The 22,406-nt window shown below is 36.5% G+C and overlaps 2 protein-coding genes across 3 annotated transcripts; one reads left to right on the forward strand and one right to left on the reverse strand.

Moving 5' to 3' along the window:
* The first annotated feature begins 359 nt into the window (after positions 1-359).
* LOC131942364 (uncharacterized) lies at positions 360-7,731 on the forward strand. The gene is made up of 10 exons (XM_059302200.1): positions 360-406; positions 982-1,147; positions 1,271-1,359; positions 1,533-2,133; positions 3,819-3,972; positions 4,136-4,186; positions 5,298-5,357; positions 5,563-5,633; positions 6,180-6,253; positions 7,584-7,731. Exons 2-9 carry the CDS (start codon positions 1,006-1,008, stop codon positions 6,224-6,226), a joined length of 1,215 nt encoding a protein of 404 aa, XP_059158183.1. The 5' UTR covers positions 360-406; positions 982-1,005; the 3' UTR covers positions 6,227-6,253; positions 7,584-7,731.
* Positions 7,732-14,181: 6,450 nt separating this feature from the next.
* On the reverse strand, positions 14,182-18,341 carry LOC131942357 (myocardial zonula adherens protein). Of its 2 annotated transcripts, XM_059302189.1 has the most exons (8): positions 18,303-18,341; positions 17,769-17,868; positions 17,524-17,643; positions 16,346-16,462; positions 16,194-16,257; positions 15,942-16,060; positions 15,593-15,704; positions 14,182-15,298 (listed from the first exon to the last, which is right to left on the reverse strand). In XM_059302189.1, exons 1-8 carry the CDS (start codon positions 18,329-18,331, stop codon positions 15,279-15,281), a joined length of 681 nt encoding a protein of 226 aa, XP_059158172.1. In that variant the 5' UTR covers positions 18,332-18,341; the 3' UTR covers positions 14,182-15,278. The 2 variants fall into 2 exon arrangements, with proteins under 2 accessions (XP_059158172.1, XP_059158173.1); XM_059302190.1 differs by lacking the exon at positions 17,524-17,643.
* Positions 18,342-22,406: the final 4,065 nt, after the last annotated feature.

Consider the following 22,406-nt stretch of genomic DNA (forward strand, 5'->3'; position numbering starts at 1 on the left):
ATGATGTTTGGAAAGGGGCGAGGTGGGGGGAGCTCAAAAGTGTGATGACACACTTTTCACTTTAATACAAGTTTTCTTATGAACCAGATGGTCCATATGGCAAGTGAAGTAGAGTTCACCTGTTTCTGTTACCTCGGCATATGAAGGAATAATGTGGTCAGCACTATGGTTGGTGTGGTTTTGATGTGGTGTTGGTGTGACGTTGATGAGGTTCTGTGATGTGTTTTTGTGGTGTGTTGGTGTGTACTGACCTGAAACTAATGATGTGAGTACAAAACACTGCAGTGCGCACTGTACGGAGAAGACTACCTTTACAAGAGGTGCACTGTTTGGCACAATTGTCGAAACAGGGAAAAAAATTCACCTCTGGACGTGTTCCATCTGTTCTACAGTTTACAACAAATAAGTAAGTATATTATGTACTCAGAAGTAAGTGGTTAAATAACAACACGTGAAGATGTACATTTAGCCTCTAAGGTTGTTATAAAATAATGTCGTTACAATAAATTCAGTATGTACTTAATATACAATAATACATTTGCGTAAATATTAAAATTGATCCTGCATTATATTATCAATTTCAATCAAGCTGTAGTGATCAAAACTTATATAAAGCTTCGGGAGATGGCAACTCGGGATATAGACATGATTTGTAATCAATTTTTAATTAGTTTAAGTTTTTTTTTTTAAATAGAATATAATGTACTAGAACAAAGAATTGCGCATCAAGTAAACAGAAAATTATGTGTAAATAATAATGCCGAATATTAGTACTTTATAAATTCATATGCATTTTTTTTGGAGAAATCGGAAATAGCACGAAGAACTACTTCGGGTACACGGAAATTACTCAAAATTTGAAATAATTTTTTTTTTACTTACAGGTAAAATTATACCCTTCTATCAGATACAAAACTCATGTTATTAAAAAATTAAAAATTTATGTATTATCATTATCTCCCCTGCTTCATTGTTTGAAAGGATTTGATATCAGCCACCCTAGCGATGTATCCCAACTCCGCCAAAGCTTCTATCCATGAGGACTCTAGCCAGGACACGGTAGCCCACCTGACTCACCTGACAGGTAGCGCAGACGTCATACTGGATAATGGCACGACAACGTGGCTCTTTTTGAGAGACAGCTCAGGTGAGTGGAAGTTGTGTTGAAAATGTTTCTGTGTTTGTACATACACGTTTGTATGAAACTATATTGGTACATACAAGTATTTATGGTTGTGTATCTCGACCACAATTTCTCCCATGTCCACAGGCATGAAGTTCGTAGCGTGCAGTCCCAAGCTTGTCTACACCGTCTGGCAAGTTTTAAAGCAGTTGATTTTGTCAGGAAACGCATCCAAGGTAACCGACGAGTTCAATTATAATATTAGACATGTTTAAATCACACATGAATTGGTTGTTTATAAAATTATTCCGTTTGGTAGCCTATAGCTATTATTTAATGCATGTTTACAAAGATATTAATGCTGTTTACAAAGAACATCAACGACCAACACTAAGACATGTATTTGCAGGTCATACTGATCAGGTCAAAGGTCACAGCTCGTCACATTTTCTCTAGCTACGTTTCTGATGCTCTCTCCATTTGGCTGCTCAAGAAGCTGGACCTCCATTGCCAGAAGTCTTTATCTCGTCGTCCTATGGAGCTCTGTGACCGTCTTGAACCTTCTCTACCCAAAAATCTCCGTGGGTCTCCAGCGTATATGAGACAATGCCTTCATTCATCTCGTCAGGAATTTCTTAGCCTTGTTCTCAAACAGAAGAAATGGCCCTGCCCATATCTAAGCATTATCAACGGCCTGGGGTCAAAGGTGACAGCCGTGCTACTAACCCTAGGGTCAAAGGTGACGGCCGTGCTACTACCTCTACACGATGAGGCCGATCGAATCCTGGTTATAAATGATGTCCAGAAGCAGCCAGAGGTTACGGCCTTGACATTGACCACCCAGGAAGAGGCCGAGCTCGACCAGGCCGTCGTTGATGTCCAGGTAGCCGGACAGGCAGAGGAGAACAAAAAGATGGATGTGTATGATGGGCCTGATCACATGACCCCTTGTCGTGGACCTTGGAAGAAAGTGTGGCTTTTCGTCATGGTGATGTTGTTGCAGGTGTCGGGTAAGTAAAGATCGATAATTGATAATAAATCAAAAAAGTCAATTTATATATATATATATATATATATATATATATATATATATATATATATATATATATATATATATATATATATATAGGCCCTATATATATAAATTTTATATATATAAATTGCATATATATATAACTTGCATATTACATTTATATATAAATTATATATATATATATATATATATATATATATACATATATACATATATATATACATATTTTTAAAAATTACATGTATATATATAAATTATACATATATATATATATTAAAAAATTACATATATATAAATTATATATATATATATATATATATATATATATATATATATATATATATATATATATATATATATATATATATATATATGACGAAATGACTCAATGACTGTAAGTTTTTTTAAGAGGGGTCAATTCTAGAATTGTTGCTATTTGAGGTAATTTTTTTTTAAACTCTAAACTAACCTGGATCTGTCTGTCTCTGGAGCAGTCGGTCGGTTGGACGGTCGGTCGGTTGGACGGTTGGTCGGTTGGTCGGTTGGACGGTTGGTCGGTTGGACGGTTGGTCAGTTGGACGGTTGGTCGATCGAGCATTTTACAACATGGTGCAAATCTGTTATAAAGCAAAATTATAGTAATCCCTTTTTAATTCGTTTAGGTTTACCTAAACCAGGAAATCAAAAGCTATATCGATATAAACAAAGGCTATTACTTTACTGCATTTTCCATATGTATATATATATATATATATATATATATAATGCAGATTAATTCACTAAAACTCTTGCTTTAGTTCAATTGTATCCCTTAAGTAAAGCAATTAATTATTCATAAATTGACTTTTTTGATTTATTAAATGAAACCAAATTTAACTAACCCATTTAACTAACAGCAAAATTCTATAGGATTTTTAAAATTCAAATAACCATTTATCTCATTAATAATTCTCAAAAAACTGTGTACGGATTAATACAAAGATAAAGGTAAAGAAATAATCTTTAAGGCCCCCAATACAGTAGCCAATGCGGTAGAAAAAGAAGAAAAAAATGGATGATAGATCTAAATAAATGTGAACTAAAAAATTTGTATATAAAAGTTATTTCGTTAAAAGTACTCCCCTACAATCAGAGGCGTAGCGACCCTTCACGGAGCCCGGGGACACTTTCGATTTGTACCCCCCCTCTCGAGATTTCGATTTGCACTCCCCCTCAAACATTCGATTTGCACCCCTCCCCTCGAGATTTTCATTTGCACCCCCGGTCAAACTTTTGATTTGCACCCCCCCCCCCTCCAGATTTCCATTTGCACCCCCCATCAAACATTCGATTTGCACCCCCCTCAACCTTTCAATTTTTTTTTCCAACCCATTTTGGCGCCCCCTAAGGTCGGCGCCCGGAGGACATATGTCCCCCCCGCCCCCCCCCCCCCCCCCTCCTCGCTACGCTACTGCCTACAATAAAACAAATTGAAAATTTTAATTAATTAAAACATTATATTAATTAATTATATTGAATCTGTTGAACATTTATATTGCATTATTAAAAATTACTTTAGCTAAAATTGGTGGTTGATGGGCAAACACTAATTGTGTGAGTATTATGCGAAAAGGTCATGAAAAGTTACATGAAACTAATGAATTCTTGAATGTTTGTCTTTAGGTGTCCGGGCTGAACACTGTGTTGCCTGGAAAAAACTAGCTAGTTGTCAGTTTGATGGATATAACATCTCATTTAACACCTTCCTGTACACGTACAGCCTCATTGACTGTCCCTACGGATGCTGTGGCAGCTACAAAGAGAAATGCTGTCTTGAGTAAGTTCTTACTTCTGTAGGTTTCACTGGACTAAAGATAAATATGTCTTTCTATGCAACGGCCTGCAGACTGATCTGCCTTCCTCTTGTCTAAGTTATTGAATCTGTTTATCTGTCGATAGAAACTATTATTTCAATAGAAAACATCTGTACTTTCTTACAGGCCACACATGAACGTCACTGCGCAGCCTGATGTCGAGTCTGATGATGAAAAGTAAGTTGTATTTTTTACTGATGCGAAATTTGAGTCCGTAGAATGTAGAAGAAGGAGACATATGCGGCAGTTTGAGGATGAAGTTCAAGACGAGGCACCACAGAATCCTAAACACTGAAAGTAGAATTCTACTACCCTGTCTTGAACAGGCTGTACAGTCTATCGAAAACAGATTCCAACACTTAGAACAGCATACTATTTTTATGCTACATCCAATATCAGCAAAAACACACCTGCGAATGTACTTACTGACTGCAAATATTTTGAAACTTCGTTAACGCATAAAACTAATAAGTTATTGATGCGGATGATCTTTGCAAAGAGCATTAAGTAGTCGCTCAATGTCAACATCAGAAGTGCTGCTCTATATAGCACAACACAAGTTGCAAGATAGTGTACCAAAGGTCGTTGTTTTCTCGAGAATACTGTTAAATCTTCGTGGCTAATGGATAACTTAGTTTCTTTCAAAATTGAAATAAATTGAAACAGGTGCGTTAAACTATGTCACAAATGTGTTGCCTTAGCAACCATTTCAAGAGAATGTGATTAGCAATCGACACTGGAATTGAAGGAACTATTAGAAACTTTAGCGAGGAAGATGGCGCGAAAAATTTAATTTTCATTTTGCAATTTACTTTTAACGTTATGGCCTATGCAATGAATAATTAATATGACACTTTAATTTTTTCTTTTACATATTTACTATTTTAATGTATGTGTGTAAAAGGGGCCGTTTTAATAAGTTTGAATAAATTTGAATAAGTTCTGCCTAAGGCGATAACTAACCTGGTACCAACACTGGTCTAGTTTATTTAGTTTATCAATCCATCAGTAAATATGGGACGGAGTGGCATAGCGGTAGAGGGCGAGACTGCTATCCCGATTGTTTCTAGTTCAAATCCGGGTTCATGGTAGTAGAACGTTCCTGAGTTTTGATGGGTACCTAACTAACGTTAGGGAAAATAAAAGTGGCTGGGCATAGTGCTGAACACGTCATATGGCGAGCTCACTGAATAAATGAACTTCTTCACGTGTCTCATAGATTATCAGGTTAGAAAGTTAATCTAATTATCGATATATAAATTTCAAAACATATCTTCTCTATTTATAGACCTAGAGAAAATGCGACGGAACCCTGCACGTGTGAGGAATCTTCAGACGATGGCCACAAGTAAGTTTGGTTTATTTATTAGGTAGGTATTAGTGTAATTAGTGTAATTAACGTCCTCTTTATACCCACCTACCTACGTGCTAAGCTTCGACACGCACACGCACTGTCGCACGCACTTTTGCTCGCACACAAACACACACGAACACACACTCACTCACAGCTTATCCATCTTTGTAAACTGCAAACATACATTCTCTACAAACAGAGAAGCTGACAACTACCGCGATGAGCTGCTTTTCGGTCTGGTTGCTACAGCTGCCCTGCTCTTTTTCACCCGTAAGTTGATATTTGTTTGTTACTCTGGGACGCACCTTGGTTTCACAGGTAGGGGGTGTGAGGGGTGTGAGGGGTGTGGGGTCGTATTGAGAAACATCATTGGTTTTTCTTTTTGTTATAAATTACACCCTTTATTTCATGGGTAGTGTGTGGTGTCTTTTTATTTCGAACGCACGTGTTAGAGGCTAGGACTTCATTACATAACATTATTCTATGTTTGTGTTTCTCCGGTGTTTAAACTTCATAAGTTTTGTTTAATCTTGATATTTTGCTCTCTGTTTCACGTGAAGTCATTCTGCCTGTATTTTCTCTTAAGTGCTCTTGACAGACAGAAAAAAAGACATATAGAATAGTGAAATTGTTAAATAGATTATATAGATTGGAGAAACGATAAGACACAGATGCCTTGTTGGCGTGTGCTCCACTAGGCTCCTAGAGGACTGAAAAAACACACAGCATATCACATATTATAATGTAGATGATCTCAGAGCTTAATGTCTTTAAAGACATTGTTTTTTTAAACTAAGTTTTCCCTTCTATTTTCAGTGGTCAACAGCCTGAAGAAAAGAAAGAAGCATAGGACTAGGCATTAAATGGGAAAAACTTCGATTTGAGATCTGGTAGGTATGTTTGTCTCTGTGTGTGTGCGTGTTTCTGTGCTGGGTAGGCTGGGTGAAGGTGTGAGTGCTTGCGAGAGCGTGTGTTTGTACGTCTAAGTTTTACAAACACGATCACGTTGTGTTGCTTCCAGACTTTTTTCTCCGGGGGCACTTGAAATTATCGGGGGGGGGGGGGACAACAACACTTTGTATAAACATATTAGGTTTCTTTCAAGTTTCGAACAATATCTTTTAACCACTAATGGTACTCTATTTAATTAAGAAAACAATAAGGCAAGTACTGTATAAATGGCATATATAAGTAGATGATCTTGTACTTCCAATACTCTTTTAATTGATTAGTGACCTTTGATATCCGGAAATATGGTGCTGTACACAATTTTCGGTTTGGAAAATATAGAGTACTGTTTCAGTAATATATATATATATATATATATATATATATATATATATATATATATATATATATATATATATATATATATATATATATAAGATAGTATACTCCTGTATCTATCATTTCGGCATGGTCGGGTTGGTGTAGCACATTATTGCTGTACCGGAAAGTCCCGAGTTCAAACACCGGGCAGACGATCCCCAATTATGGGGAACAACTGCTCATATCTGAAAGAAAACTCAAACAACTGATGCTAACACGGCATCGTATGACCTTCACGTTAAGGTCACCGCCCAGGGCGCATAAATTACTAGATAAAACTTTAACAGTCACGTGATCGTGACCTAGGCGAGCCACCTAGATGGAGACATCCGGCTGTGGTCAGGCCTGGAGAGGGGGGGGGGGGGGCGGCGCCATGGGATTCAACTCTAGACACACCACTCTGCGGTGCCACAACAACCCTAAAAGGGTTGAGGGATGATTTAGATTTATCATCTTTGTTGAATTTTCTGTAAACGGAATTTGTATTTCATTCTACTTTGTGCCGCTTTTTAAAGAGAGACGGAATTTCTGCTACAAATGAACTTCTGTACGTAGATTACTTTCACCTTTGAGCAGTTTCATGTAACCAGAAGGAGTATATAACTATTTCCAATTTCTCAAAATGTTTCAAAATTTCATAACTTTAAAATCGTATTTTCAAAAATGAACTTATTAAGTCGACGTGTTTTCTCCAATAGTCTGGAGAATTATGTTGTTCTATATGCAGATTGCACCGAAAGTACCAACGTTTTATAAGAATGAGCGGCAAAGTTGAAAAGATTCACTTTCACTTTATTTTTCTTAGATAATTAAATAATACATCATGCATTTATACCTAGTTTTGTTGTTTAACTGTTTGGACTACAATGTTTTATATCATCTCATTTTTAGATTCCGGAATGATGCTGACTGGAAGATTCAAACGATCTAAATACCATCATGTAGTTTGGTTTAGCGGTCTCATATACATCTAAAACGTAAATAAACATGACGCTATTTAAATCACTCATATAATTCTTATAACATCTAATAAAGTCGTATGTGCAATGTGTAAGACTTTGTTTATTTTGTTTTTAGCATATTTAATGACTTGAATTCCAGTATGTAAATGCAAGCGTATTCGTTTCACATTGCTGGGGTCTACTGCGACACACCAGACTGGCAAAACATGTTATAAGGGTTTGATGAACCATTTTCATTTCGTCTATTTTTTAGACGTGTGGATTGTTTTCAAGAATCGGGTTGTTTAAATGTGTACTGAATCCCTAGTGCAAGATCCGTAGTGCAAGGTCCCTAGCTCAAGGTCCCTAGTGCAAGGTCCTTAGTGCAAGGTCCCTAATGCAAAGTTCATAGTGCAAGGTCCCTAGTGCAAGGTCCCTAGTGCAAGGTCCCTAGTGCAAGGTCCCTAGTGCAAGGTCCCTAGTGCAAGGTCCCTAGTGCAAGACGTATTTTAAAACGAATATTTAGACCATTTAAAAGCGCTGTATTAAATCCACTTTCAAATCACCCCAATGTTTTTGAAGTGAGCAGTATAGTATCGGTATAGTATCGGTTCCATGACAAACCAGGGGACTGTCTGGTAGTTGCTGCCCTTTGCTGATGAGGCTCGTTACATGGGGACAAGAATTAACACCAAAATCAAACAACTGCTGCCTTGCAAATGGTCCAACCTTAAGTTATATAGGGACAAGAATTAACACCAAAATTAAACAACCGCTGCCTTGCAAATGGTCCAACCTTAAGTTATATAGGGACAAGAATTAACACCAAAATTAAACAACCGCTGCCTTGCAAATGGTCCAACCTTAAGTTATATAGGGACAAGAATTAACACCAAAATTAAACAACCGCTGCCTTGCAAATGGTCCAACTAAGTTATATAGGGACAAGAATTAACACCGAAATCAAAAAACTGCTGCCTTGCAAATGGTCCAACCTTAAGTTATATAGGGACAAGAATTAACACCGAAATCAAACAACCGCTGCCTTGCAAATGGTCCAACTAAGTTATATAGGGACAAGAATTAACACCGAAATCAAAAAACTGCTGCCTTGCAAATGGTCCAACCTTAAGTTATATAGGGACAAGAATTAACACCGAAATCAAACAACTGCTGCCTTGCAAATGGTCCAACCTTAAGTTACATGGGGACAAGAATTAACACCCAAATCAAACAACTGCTGCCTTGCAAATGGTCCAGCCTTAATGCCTATGGTAGGACAGGCAGAATGAAATAAAAGGTGGAAGCTGGGGTCGACAGGCCGTAAAGCGTTTAACTAGTTCCTACGTGAATCTTTTTTTCCCTCAGTGATAAAGATTTGGAAAAACATTGTTATAGTCTAAATCCTTGTGTTGCTAAGAGTATATTTTCTGTGGTTATTATATCTATATCTATATACTACTAAAAGTCAAGTTTGTTTACATGTTTGAATATTTATTTGTTTGCCTGATCGAAAATTGTGATATGTTCGACTCTATCTGGAAAGCTGTAAAATGGTATGCAGGTAGAGAATAATTTTTTAATGCAGACAGACTGTTGATCACAAATTTATTTAAAGACGTTAATTAATTTATTGATTTATTCCTAGGCAGAATAACCCATTTTTTTTTAAAATGTTAAAACCTTGACTAAACTTTGTGGGAATAGTGACGTCACAGGTTTTTGTTTACTCTTTAGTACAATAAAATGGCGGCGTCTATTGAAGAAAATTGTGTTCCCATTCAAAAGTTTAACGCGTTCTAAATCTAATTTTCTGTCGGTCATAACTTTAACAATACGTCCGTTTGCTGTATTTATTACGTTCCAACACTTATATCAATTTTCAACTGTCTTTTTCATTTAGTTTTACGATAAATTTCTCTAGATCTAAAGATCAGCTATCGAAGGAAATTTATGAATCTAGCCTAGAATTCTAGATCTAGATCTAGCCTAGATGTAGGTCACTAGATTCAATGTAAATTCTACATCTAGAATCTATTTCAGGCCTTAATTATTTTATATAAATCTTTGTTTGGCTTATTTAAGATAAAATTTAATTTGAAAGTTAGTACTACTAGACTTATTTTTAGATCTAGATCTAGAATCTATACGCGTAAATCAAGTTGCATAAGGAGACACATAGTATAGTATAAAAATTCACTTGTGACGTCACGAGTAAATAGCTAAAATGGTAGCGTAGTCAGCTCTCATGCAGGAGGCACGGGTTCTAGACCAATATGTCAATGAAATTTTTTTTTTCAATTTTTTTTTTTAGATTTGAATGATAACGTTGCCTATCTGAACTTGGCAAGATACAGGGCAGGTGAAGTAGAGTTCATCTGTTTCTTTGTCCTAAGCATATGAAAGGATAGTGTGGTCAGATACATGCTCGGCTGGAATTGTTTTTTAAACGATAAAAACATGTTGTCTGAGACTTGGCAGGACACTGGGCAGGTGAAGTAGAGTTGAGTAGGTCACCTGTGACGTCAGTTTATGAAGGGATAGTCCGAAATCGGTGTTTTCGGTGTTTTTAAAAGATAAAAAACATATATTTGAATGTGGGGTCTGTTTTTTGTGACGATAAGTGACACTGCAGTAGCGTACCGAGGAGGGGGGGGGGGACGGTAGGGGAGGGGAGGCGGGGGGTGGGGAGGGGAGGCGGGGGGTGGGGAGGGGAGGCGGGGGGTGGGGAGGGGAGGCGGGGGGGGGGGGGGGGAAGGGGGGGGTGGGGAGGTGGAGGGGGGAAGGGGGGGGGGGACATATGTTGGGGCGCCAAAATGGTTTGGAAAAATAAATTGATAGGTTGAGGGGGGTTCAAATCGAAAGTTTGAGTGGGGGGGGTGCACATCAAAAGTTTGAGGGGGGGGGGGGGTTCAAATCGAAAACTTTGTCCCCGGGCGCCGGGAAGGGTCGCTATGCCTCTGAGTGACAGACGTGATGTTTTTTGATGGATGACCCCCGAAACCCACAGTTATCCAACGGATGACGGGTATTCTAGTATACTACTAAAAGTCAAGTTTGTTTACATGTTTGAATATTTATTTGTTTGTTTGCCTGATTGACTATTGTGATATGTTCCACTCTATCTGGAAAGCTGTAAAATAGTATGTAGGTAGAGAATAATTTTTGTTTTAAGACAGACTGTTAATCACAAATTTATTTAAAGACGTTAATTAATTTATTGATTTATTCATAGTTAAATTAACCGTATTTTTTTAAAAATGTTAATACTTTGAATAAACTTTGTGGGGATAGTGACGTCCCTTGATGTGTTTACATTTTTGGTACAATAAAAATGGCGGACCCCATCATAGACTTTGTGGCCCATTCAAAAGTTTCACGCGTTACAAAGCTAATTTTCTGCCGGCTATAACTTAAACAATACGTCCGTTTGCTGTATTTATTACGTTCCAACACTTATATCAATTTTCAACTGTCTTTTTCATTTAGTTTTACGATAAATTTCTCTAGATCTAAAGATCAGCTATCGAAGGAAATTTATGAATCTAGCCTAGATCTAGATCTAGATCTAGATCTAGCCTAGATGTAGGTCACTAGATTCAATGTAAATTCTACATATAGAATCTATTTCAGGCCTTAATTATTTTATATAAATCTTTGTTTGGCTTATTTAAGTTAAAATTTAATTTGAAAGTTAGTACTACTAGACTTATTTTTAGATCTAGATCTAGAATCTATACGCGTAAATCAAGTTGCATAAGGAGACACATAGTATAGTATAAAAATTCACTTGTGACGTCACGAGTAAATAGCTAAAATGGTAGCGTAGTCAGCTCTCATGCAGGAGGCACGGGTTCTAGACCAATATGTCAATGAAATTTTTTTTTTCAATTTTTTTTTTTAGATGTGAATGATAACGTTGCCTATCTGAACTTGGCAAGATACAGGGCAGGTGAAGTAGAGTTCATCTGTTTCTTTGTCCTAAGCATATGAAAGGATAGTGTGGTCAGATACATGCTCGGCTGGAATTGTTTTTTAAACGATAAAAACATGTTGTCTGAGACTTGGCAGGACACTGGGCAGGTGAAGTAGAGTTGAGTAGGTCACCTGTGACGTCAGTTTATAAAGGGATAGTCCGAAATCGGTGTTTTCGGTGTTTTTAAAAGATAAAAAACATATATTTGAATGTGGGGTCTGTTTTTTGTGACGATAAGTGACACTGCAGTAGCGTACCGAGGAGGGGGGGGGGGACGGTAGGGGAGGGGAGGCGGGGGGTGGGGAGGGGAGGCGGGGGGGGGGGAAGGGGAGGCGGGGGGTGGGGAGGTGGAGGGGGGAAGGGGGGGGACATATGTTGGGGCGCCAAAATGGTTTGGAAAAATAAATTGATAGGTTGAGGGGGGTTCAAATCGAAAGTTTGAGTGGGGGGGGGTGCACATCAAAAGTTTGAGGGGGGGGGGGGGGTTCAAATCGAAAACTTTGTCCCCGGGCGCCGGGAAGGGTCGCTATGCCTCTGAGTGACAGACGTGATGTTTTTTGATGGATGACCCCCGAAACCCACAGTTATCCAACGGATGACGGGTATTCTAGTTATCTATAAAATCGTACGTAAAAATCAAAAAGAAAAAATCTTTAAAATGATTTCAATGTAAAATTATGTTTTGTAAATATTGAATTGTTTGTTCTATTATGGATGTTAAAATACGTTCATTAGTAAGTTAATTATCAAAACGTTTTCGTCTAAACACTTTCCCCTACCCCAAAATAGTCAACTGACAAATATTTAAACTGTGCACAATAGTTTGCGATTATTTCTTTTTTCTTTCTTTTTTTTTAAATTTAAACCTTGTAGTTCAACTTATTTACAACATTAAGGCCTGTTATAACTGGGAGCTCAGGATGCTTCTAACATTTATTCAGCCTTTCATTATCAGAAGTCTTAAGCTGCACTGGAAGTCGGTTTATAAAGGAAATCTACTACTTCTCCGACTAAATTATTTCAGTACATTATTATCCTCGTAGCCAACCAAAGGTAAAGGTAAATAGCCAGTAGCATTGCTGGTCTAATACCCCTTTTCAAGCTGGTCTTAAAAAGTTGTTTAAAAGGCAGACGCATGAAAAATATATTCTGATACTCTTGTCATCATACCAATAAACTGCTTGGCCCACTTTATTGAAGTAATTATGCAGTCGAGGTTTACGTAGTTCGATTATTTATTATAAACAATAAAAAGTCGTGAATGTCGCGAGCCGACCAATAAACAGGATAGTAACAGTTTCAAGCATTAATAGTAATGGTCTTAATCAACATGTGAGAAATTGTCCAGAAGCATTAACAGTCTTGCTGTTTGATTAATTGTTAAAATAAATTAGCATTACTTTAATCCATGGTTGTATAGTCAATATCCCTTACACATAGCACTCAATGATATAAAAATCTAATGCATAGCATAATCTGTCTGGACATTATATTATATTAATACGGTAATCTGGTTATTAATTACTATAGGCTTAGTATAATAGTATATTATTCTATATAAAATAAAGATTTATTTAAGTTAAAAAAAATTAGTTGAATAGCCATATTATTAAATATGCCAGCCAGTGCAGGTGTATTGAAATTCGAACTCACCTATTGTGAATTGTCTGCGCAGAAAGTAGTGAATAACATATTTGAACACATAATACACTACACTCATTACTAAACATGATACGGATAGGACAAAACTTATAAGTTGAAGACCTACATCTTTACTCAACAATGATTATAAAATACTGACAAAAACATTTGTTAAGAAACTCGCACCTCCATGTAGCATACAAGGTAGAAACATATGAAATATAAAACTTGAAGCCAAATTAAGAATAATTTATTTTCCTTAAATTTTGTGTTAAAACTATATAAAGTCAATATAAATTAAGATTAGTGTATTTACCTCAGTACACATTTTAAATTCAACTTAAATATAATTGTGTGAAGATAAAAGTAACATTAACAAGACACCTACATTTTGTATTCTAAGTATACCTGCGATGCTCGACTGGTTTTGTGAGAAATTCACCAGTGAAAGACATTCTTAAGATTCACCTAACCCACTTTAAATCAAACAACAAAGTTTGAAGAAAAAGTTAATATAAATGAACTTTAATTAAACAACCATGTTTGATTAAAAAAGCTAATATAAATGAACTCTAATTAAAAAACAAAGCTTGATTAAAAAGTTATTAGAAATGAACTTTAATTAAACAACAAGGATTGATTAAAAAGTTATTAGAAATGAACTTTAATTAAACAACAAAGCTTGATTAAAAAGTTATTAGAAATGAACTTTAATTAAACAACAAAGCTTGATAAAAAGTTATTAGAAATGAACTTTAATTAAACAACAAAGTTTGATTAAAAGGTTATTAGAAATGAACTTTAATGAAACAACAACGTTTGATTAAAAAGTTATTAGAAATGAATTTTAATGAAACAACAACGTTTGATTAAAAAGTTATTAGAAATGAAATTCATCCTACTTCAGCAGACTATGTTTAACGCTACAAGTCTGAGCATTGAAGATTTAATAATGATAACTTAAGTGATTACTTATAATCAAATGCAAATAATCGTATGCAATTGAAACCAATGGTTATGATTAACCCTCCTTGCACTTAAAAGTTAAAGACTTTGTAACCATGGATAGTGACTAAAACATGAATGTATTGTTTTGTATACTGACTTGAACATTTTTTAAATAGGCATTTAGAAGTTAAATGTAAGTACGAATGAGTTTTAAACTTGCAGAAATTGGAAAAATCAAAAGACCCAGTAGGGTAATATTTAGATTTTAAAATATTTGTTTATAATTATATTGTTAAGAATTGAAATGTGGTTTACACAAGTTATGCTTCAAATAATTGTCACTGGATACATAACATTGAACCTTTGCTTCGGTTGTAAAAAACAAATTAGGTTTGAAATGTGAACTTGTTTTATTGGTGTAGGACACCAATCTTTACATTTTTACAACTATTTATACAACAGACATAATATTAATGACATCCATGCACAAAATCATTCATTTCAAGGAGGAATCCTATGAAGGATGAATAGAAACATTTATGAAAAGTTTTTAAAAGTGTAGATGAATTGTTCACGAATGCAAAGTAAACAAAATGAAGATGACAAATTGAAACCAACTATTTATAGCTTCATCAAATGCTGCTTTGGCAAGCCGACAAGAACGATCAGGAGAATTCAAAATCTCGAAGTAAAATACTAAGAAGTTGAGTGCCACACCGAGACGAATAGGATATGTAGGGACCAACTCTGTCATAGAAATGTCGCTTGCAGCTTTGTAGTCAACTAAACTGTTTTCAGAAGCTTCTTTTCTATCATTCCCAGTGGCAAATTCAGTTATATGGTAATCTCCTGCCATTTAATACTACACAACTTTGGAATAAGATTGTAGTCAACAGCATTTAGAACATCATGGCAAGTTAAATTAAGTTCAGTTTCAATCGGTTTTCTGTACTCCCTTGTAATTGATCGATCTTCCTCAGAAACATATTCTTCGTCTTTTTGTCCCAAACTTTTCACAATCCCCCAAAAATCTCCTAGCACCGATGACATTAGTATTTCCCACTGAAAATAAGTATCGCCTTAACTGTCAGAAACGTCTTCTGAAAAATGTTTAAAAAGAAATGATAGATGACACACGTTTTTTCCAATGATTAAAGTTTTATAATAATAACTTTTGTGTGCTAAAAGTTATTGCAGACAGACAGACAGACAGACAGGCAGGCAGACAGACAGGCAGGTTGACAGACAGGCAGACAGACAGACAGACAGACAGACAGACAGACGGACGGACGGACGGACGGACGGACGGACAGACAGACAGACAGACAGACAAAGACTGGACAGAACAGGAGAGACATTGAACTCTCTCAATTATATAATTATTATAATCTGACCTGACTCGCTGTACAGGGTGGATGGGCAGACAGTTGTAAGGTTGTTTTGGTTGTAGTTTATAATCTCGTCATTCTCTCTAATTGATGTCTCCAAGTCTGTGCTCTTGCTTGCCTGGTGAAAAAAAAAACTTGAAGAATGAAACCATTGGCCAGCAGGTAGGAGCATGAAATATGGCTCGACAAATAAGAGATGACCAGTCACGGAGGTAGACGAGACTGACACATATATGTTGATAAAATATAGATATTAAAGGTGCTTCACGCGATTATTACTAATTGCAAAGTTTAAAAACATCACAAACACTGGCAGACATATCAAAGAAGACAATACAAAAAAACTGGCGTATACCTGATTTAATTTTCCATCCATCCGCGTAGCTGTCTCATTTAACTTATCTTTGGCTTCAAGAAGATCTCCATGTACTGCTTTTAATAATGCTTGTAATTCTTTGTTTTCTTGATTTAGGCCTTTTGAAATTTCCACAAAAAGATCAATGTGAAACAAAAGATACAAGATTTATATAAATAACTAAACGTAAATTTAAAATGTTACTAATTGGTTTGCCTTTTTTTATATGAAAAGTGTAGAGAAACAACTTACTGAACAACTCCTTCTCGTTGCCGTCCAAGATACGCCTATGTGCCTCTTCTTTAGCTTGTAAAGCCTTATCAAATTAAAAAGGCATCATAAATAGGTACATTGATCACAAAAAAAATCGTACATATTACAACATGTCTTAAAAGGCTACATACTTGGTTCATTTGCTCCTCCTTTTTCTCTAGTCGTTTAGTCAGGTTTCTGTTTTCTTTTTGAAGACGCTCTATTTCTTTATTTTTTTCATATTCTTTAACCGTCACATCTAGAAGCTTCTGGAGTCATAAAAACACTACATTAAAGCGGAAGAGATAGCTCATTTTACCTGTGTATGTTTTGGTGTGTATCTATCAAAACTTTTTTACCCATTTTCTTGACTATTTTGTATCAAAATGAAAATATAATTACATTATTAAACTATACAACTTTATTATTATTATTTTTAAAGTCATTAAAACAATTTCACACTTGAAAAACAAATGAAAAAAAGCGCGAGTGATCTCCCCTAAACTTTCTTGAATATGTTTAGATACCACTAACGAGTAGGGCAACTCCTGTCTAGTCTAGATATAGACCATTTTAAATTATCAATTTTCAAATTATTTAATATTTTAAATAGAATAGAATCTCGTAGAAAAAAAAATTGCGCACCAAATGAACAGCAATTAAGCTGTGTGTGATAGTGTGGTACATTTGTACTTTCTACAGAAAGATAGAGGAATCAAATTAAAAATAAATGAGTATGCGTCCTCTTAAGAAATAGGAAAGAGGGTAAAGTATTTTTTCCGGTCAGCGGTCAGTGAAAGTTTTTCAAAATTTGTCAGAAAAAAGAAAACTACATCTTCTTCTCAGGGAGGGGTAGAATCTCGATTTCGATTTTTAAATGTTAATTATTCTATCCACCAAGTACTATTCTAAGAACAACTATTAACTGACCAGATTAAGTTATGTTAGTTGACCGGTCTTCTCACTTCAATGCAATGTCTATCACCACTTAAATTTAGCTTACACAAGTCTATTGACTCTTGATTATAGCATACTACTCAATCATGTGTTTAGCGCTTGAGGCTCGACAAATCCCGACACACCCCGACCCCCCCCCCCCCACCCTTCCCCTCCCCTGATTTCTGGTGGTGATGCGTGAGTGTCCGATGAGCCATAAATTACAAATGTTTCTTCAACCATGAGTAACACATCAATGTTGTTAGTCATGGTATTACGTGAATGATAATTAACGATCCATCTCGTAATAACAACCTTGCTTGTCAACCCCGTTCAAACGTAACATATAATTATGTGTGATGTCTGGCGTTAATTAAAAAAAAAACGAACAAACCCCCACTGTTATCCGGTGCATGTCCATAAATGTTTGGAACTCAATTTCTGCTTTACGCTTGTTGTCTTTCAAAATTTGATTCTGTATCTCAATCACTCGCCTACATTCTCTGTGATCCTCCTGCCACAGTGACAGTATATCGGCACATAGTTAGTCAAATATATCTAAAATTGAGCCCTATAGAAATATAGAAATACAGCGGTAAAGTTACGTAAGTTGAGATAACTAATTTACAATTTGCTTACTTCTGTTTGAGAGCTCTTATAATCACTTTCATCTCCAAGAGTAGGTAGTGACTCATCTGTAACATTTTCTTGTGTCAGTTTGTCCTTTACGTTCACTTTTCTGATAAGAAAAGAATTGTGCGAATATATTTTGGTCTCGGAATACAAATGTAATGACAAGTTTTCAAATTTACACAGGCTAAAGCATAATATAATTTTAACACTGAGATCAAGAAAAATAAGATTTTTTTTTTCAAAAAAGAGGGAAGAAGTTTAAACTCGAAATTCAAATCCACGCATTGGCCGGCCAATATGCGTGTTGCCCAACATCAATTCCAATGAATCGTCACAACTTTTTCACGATTTTAGCCATCGTCTGGCCAGTCCGCTAAATGATTAGGGATGACTTGCCAAAGTCTTGATCAGACGATCACCTTGTTAGGGATGACTGGCCAAAGTCTTGGTCAGAGTGCCGACCAAACTTTCCTTTCATACCAAAATTTATTGAGATAAAATGTCAATATTTAGATCTAATAAGTTTGCATGTAGACCTACCTTCTGAACTGATTTTCTGACTCAGCCATTTTATGTGTGTAACAAAACCATTGTGTCGAATGGTGCACACATGGAAAATATGCAGACATCTGCGCATGTTGCGCACTGCATTCTTTAGTGTTTAGATCATTTGTTTCAAGTCAGCAAACATCAGACTGAGAATAATGCATAAGGAACATAAGTAAAGAGTATAATAGAAATCAAATAACAAAAACGTAATAATATTTTTTTTGCCTCTAGTCGCGTCTACAGACAGTAATTTAGCACGGGTCGTTCTTTGGGTCTTGTACCGGGATCGTTCTTTGGGTCTTGTACCGGGGTCGTTCTTTGGGTCTTGTACCGGGGTCGTTCTTTGGGTCTTGTACCGGGGTCGTTCTTTGGGTCTTGTACCGGGATCGTTCTTTGGGTCTTGTACCGGGGTCGTTCTTTGGGTCTTGTACCGGGGTCGTTCTTTGGGTCTTGTACCGGGGTCGTTCTTTGGGTCTTGTACCGGGGTCGTTCTTTGGGTCTTGTACCGGGGTCGTTCTTTGGGTCTTGTACCGGGGTCGTTCTTTGGGTCTTGTACCGGGGTCGTTCTTTGGGTCTTGTACCGGGGTCGTTCTTTGGGTCTTGTACCGGGGTCGTTCTTTGGGTCTTGTACCGGGGTCGTTCTTTGGGTCTTGTACCGTTAATGAGGGGGAGCCGGACGTTTTCCAGAATGGACACTTGCCCGAATGGTACAAATACCCAATGGACACTTGCCCGAATGATACAAATACCCAATGGACACTTGCCCGAATGGTACAAATACCCAATGGACACTTGCCCGAATGGTACAAATACCCAATGGACACTTGCCCGAATGGTACAAATACCCAATGGACACTTGCCCGAATGATACAAATACCCAATGGACACTTGCCCGAATGGTACAAATACCCAATGGACACTTGCCCGAATGATACAAATACCCAATGGACACTTGCCCGAATGGTACAAATACCCAATGGACACTTGCCCGAATGATACAAATACCCAATGGACACTTGCCCGAATGGTACAAATACCCAATGGACACTTGCCCGAATGATACAAATACCCAATGGACACTTGCCCGAATGGTACAAATACCCAATGGACACTTGCCCGAATGGTACAAATACCCAATGGACACTTGCCCGAATGATACAAATACCCAATGGACACCTAGTGTTAAAAATAACGTTTTGCTGTTATGTTCTTGGGATACTTAGTAGAAACTTCAATTGCAAACTAAAACAACCGACCACTACATGTCTTCATCAAACCCAACTCTAGCTTACCCCCCCCGACCTTAGACCCACTGTAGCTTACCCCCCCCCCCCCCGACCTTTGACCCACTGCGTGTGTGCTGGAATGACCACCAAGACCCCAGCTTGTAGATGGGAGCCCCACTACTGCCCTGGTAGGTGTAATTTGTGTACGTGTACATGGCCCAATCTACCAGAACGTTCTGTCTGTGTACCCAGCGACCAAGAGTGACTTTTTTCTCTCCACCGTGAGGATGAGAGACTATAACGGTCAGACGGTCGATATTTCTGCGACTTTTGTATTTGTCTTGTAATTCCTTGCACAGACTTTCGAATCGCTCGACCATTCCTTTTATTTTTTTCACCCAGCTCCAAATCATGCGTAAGGCACTCGATAAAGTATTTTGTGATTTATTTTCAAATTATTATTTGCTATTAGATCGCCGCGCAGCAGGTATTCTAGTTGATTTATACTTATCTATACGCTGACATCTCTTTTCTAAACTATCCGTTCGATTAAATTGACAAAGTCAGTCAAAATAAACTAATAAACAGACAAGTATTCAGCTGTGTCTAAATTATGTTCATTATACATTTTAATAAGAGATTCTATTCAAAAGAAATATAAAGTTTAAATTGTTACGTGAAGTAATATATGGCTAGCTGTTAATGGTTATATATTTCATATTAATATCAAGAGAAACAATCAACTTTGTACACAAGTAATAAATTAATAAGCGACAACTAAAACCTTCACTTTTTAAAATAACGAAACAAACAGCTGGTATTTAAAGCATCTCGAAGAGGTCAATTATTCAATCGCAAGCAAAACCACACAAAAAATCAAACTGAAAGAGAGGTAACTATTAAATCATTACTAAACATGTAGTACTTTTCAGTTATCTACGTTGAGTTGTGATTAATTTAAAAACAACCGATATAAATCATTTAAAACGAACACTTTTTTAAAAATCATTACAATAATACATTGGAACAACCTTTCATTTGGTTGCCTAATTATAAGTGATGAAAACAAACAAAATCAGAAAACAATGATTGTAGATGGGAAAAAGCGTTGAAGCCAACTTAACATGAACAATGTAAATTATCTAAACATGTATGTCGTGTGGACAATGATCTTGTCTTATGCTCAGATATAAAAGCGCTATAGATCCACATAAAGCATTTGATATCGTCTTTGGGACACCACTCAAACATTATGTAGCTAGGTCAATGTAATAAAGTTTTTTCTTTAGCTTACTTCATCTTGCGGTTAGAATAGCAAACACTAAATGATACCAATTTCATCGGTTTTATTTTCATTAATTAAATATTTTATAAACTAGTTGTATTAAACTTATCCATTTTCTAAATTAATTCAATTATCATAACAGTTTCCTTCTATCTCTGGTTAGAAAAGTGTAGAGAAACAGAATAATTGCCCTGAGTCATGCTGTAGGGTTTGTATAGATGGCCTACATTTTTCGGAAAATTTCATTCAGGATGTGTACATACATTATTTGCTCAAGTAAAAATTGTAAGGGAAGATCTCTTGCTTTGAATAAACAAATCGTGACTCTCTACTTTACCTAGTCGCATAACAAAAACACACCCTAGATCAGGGGTCGGCAACTTTTTGAGACGGAAGAGCCAAAAATTGCAATTTACATAATTTCCCAGTTTATAAAGAGCCACTAACATTTTTAAAAATATTTTGGTATTTGATAAGGATTAGGTACATAAATTTGTTTTTTGATTTGAAATAAATAGCGTTAACTATGAACTTATTGTTTCAAATGAAAACAAACCAATGTTTCTCACAAGAACTGTTTTAGTTAGATCTGCTATTAAAAAATAAATAATCACATATATAGGACTATCTATAGGACTATACCAATCCACATTAGAAGCCAATCATTTTTCTTTCTTTACGGACACCACTGGTTCAGTAGGTGTCTTTCATAGTCAGGCAGGCCACAACACGGCAAACCCCGACTAACTGGCTTGGATATCGGTTGGATTACTGTATCGGTCACTTCTGTCTTTTGGTTCTGACATGGCTTATCTTTCACCCTACGGCCTACACGAACACAGTGTCCATTACCTTATAGCTCAACCGTAGGAAGCTAATAACTAAAATATTACATCACTCAGGTCAAATTAATGCATACTGACAGGTAGAGGAATGCATTCTGTATAAAAATAACATTCCCCATTTAACGACATTCGAAAAAGGCGGCACTTTGAAAGTAGCAAACATGGAATAGTCGTTACGGTGCTGGTTATAGCACGGCTGTGGGGCTGGGTATGGTGCCCAAGCGGCGATTAGCTGTCCGTGTACTCTCTACTTCACCTATTCTCACTGTTCTCTTATGAGTGTTTTAATCCTTTTTAAAGTTGTTTTTCTGTATAGTACATTTTTAAGAGATTTGAACATGAAATAATATAACTATTAATATTTGTGCATGAACTCGAGAGCCGCACCATGACATCAAAAGAGCCGCATGCGGCTCATGAGCCGCAGGTTGTAGACCACTGCCATAGATCGTTGTTTTTTTTTTTTTTTTTTTTTACAATCTTTGTGGCAACTTTACGAAACACCACGTGGCAGAAAATCACTGGTCTAAGTGACGGAATCAAATCAAACACCTACCATAGATAAGGGCGATTGCATGGTGTTTGATCACATGCCCACCAACTGCACTTTATTATAATTATTTTCTTTTCGTAAGCTAATTTGAACACACTATTGATGTCAGCTTGTATAAAAATAAATCTGTTCGTACAAGATATTCTTATGTATTTTTCTCGCCTAAAACTAATTTATTTTGAAATA

The sequence above is a fragment of the Physella acuta genome, unplaced genomic scaffold, assembly GCF_028476545.2.
Source record: "Physella acuta isolate Inbredline_101_S28 unplaced genomic scaffold, ASM2847654v3 ptg000402l, whole genome shotgun sequence".
NCBI lineage: Eukaryota > Metazoa > Mollusca > Gastropoda > Physidae > Physella > Physella acuta.

Bases quoted from the DNA above. Each gene is read 5' to 3' on its own strand.
- LOC131942364 (XM_059302200.1), top strand. From the start codon at position 1,006: ATGTATCCCAACTCCGCCAAAGCTTCTATCCATGAGGACTCTAGCCAG. The intron at 2,134-3,818 runs GTAAGTAAAGAT...GTTTGTCTTTAG, and splicing joins GATGTTGTTGCAGGTGTCGG to GTGTCCGGGCTGAACACTGT. The intron at 4,187-5,297 runs GTAAGTTGTATT...CTCTATTTATAG, and splicing joins GTCGAGTCTGATGATGAAAA to ACCTAGAGAAAATGCGACGG.
- LOC131942357 (XM_059302189.1), bottom strand. From the start codon at position 18,331: ATGGCTGAGTCAGAAAATCAGTTCAGAAG. The intron at 16,061-16,193 runs GTAAGTTGTTTC...AAATTTCAAAAG, and splicing joins CAACGAGAAGGAGTTGTTCA to GCCTAAATCAAGAAAACAAA. The intron at 15,299-15,592 runs GTCAGATTATAA...AACATTTTTCAG, and splicing joins CACCCTGTACAGCGAGTCAG to AAGACGTTTCTGACAGTTAA.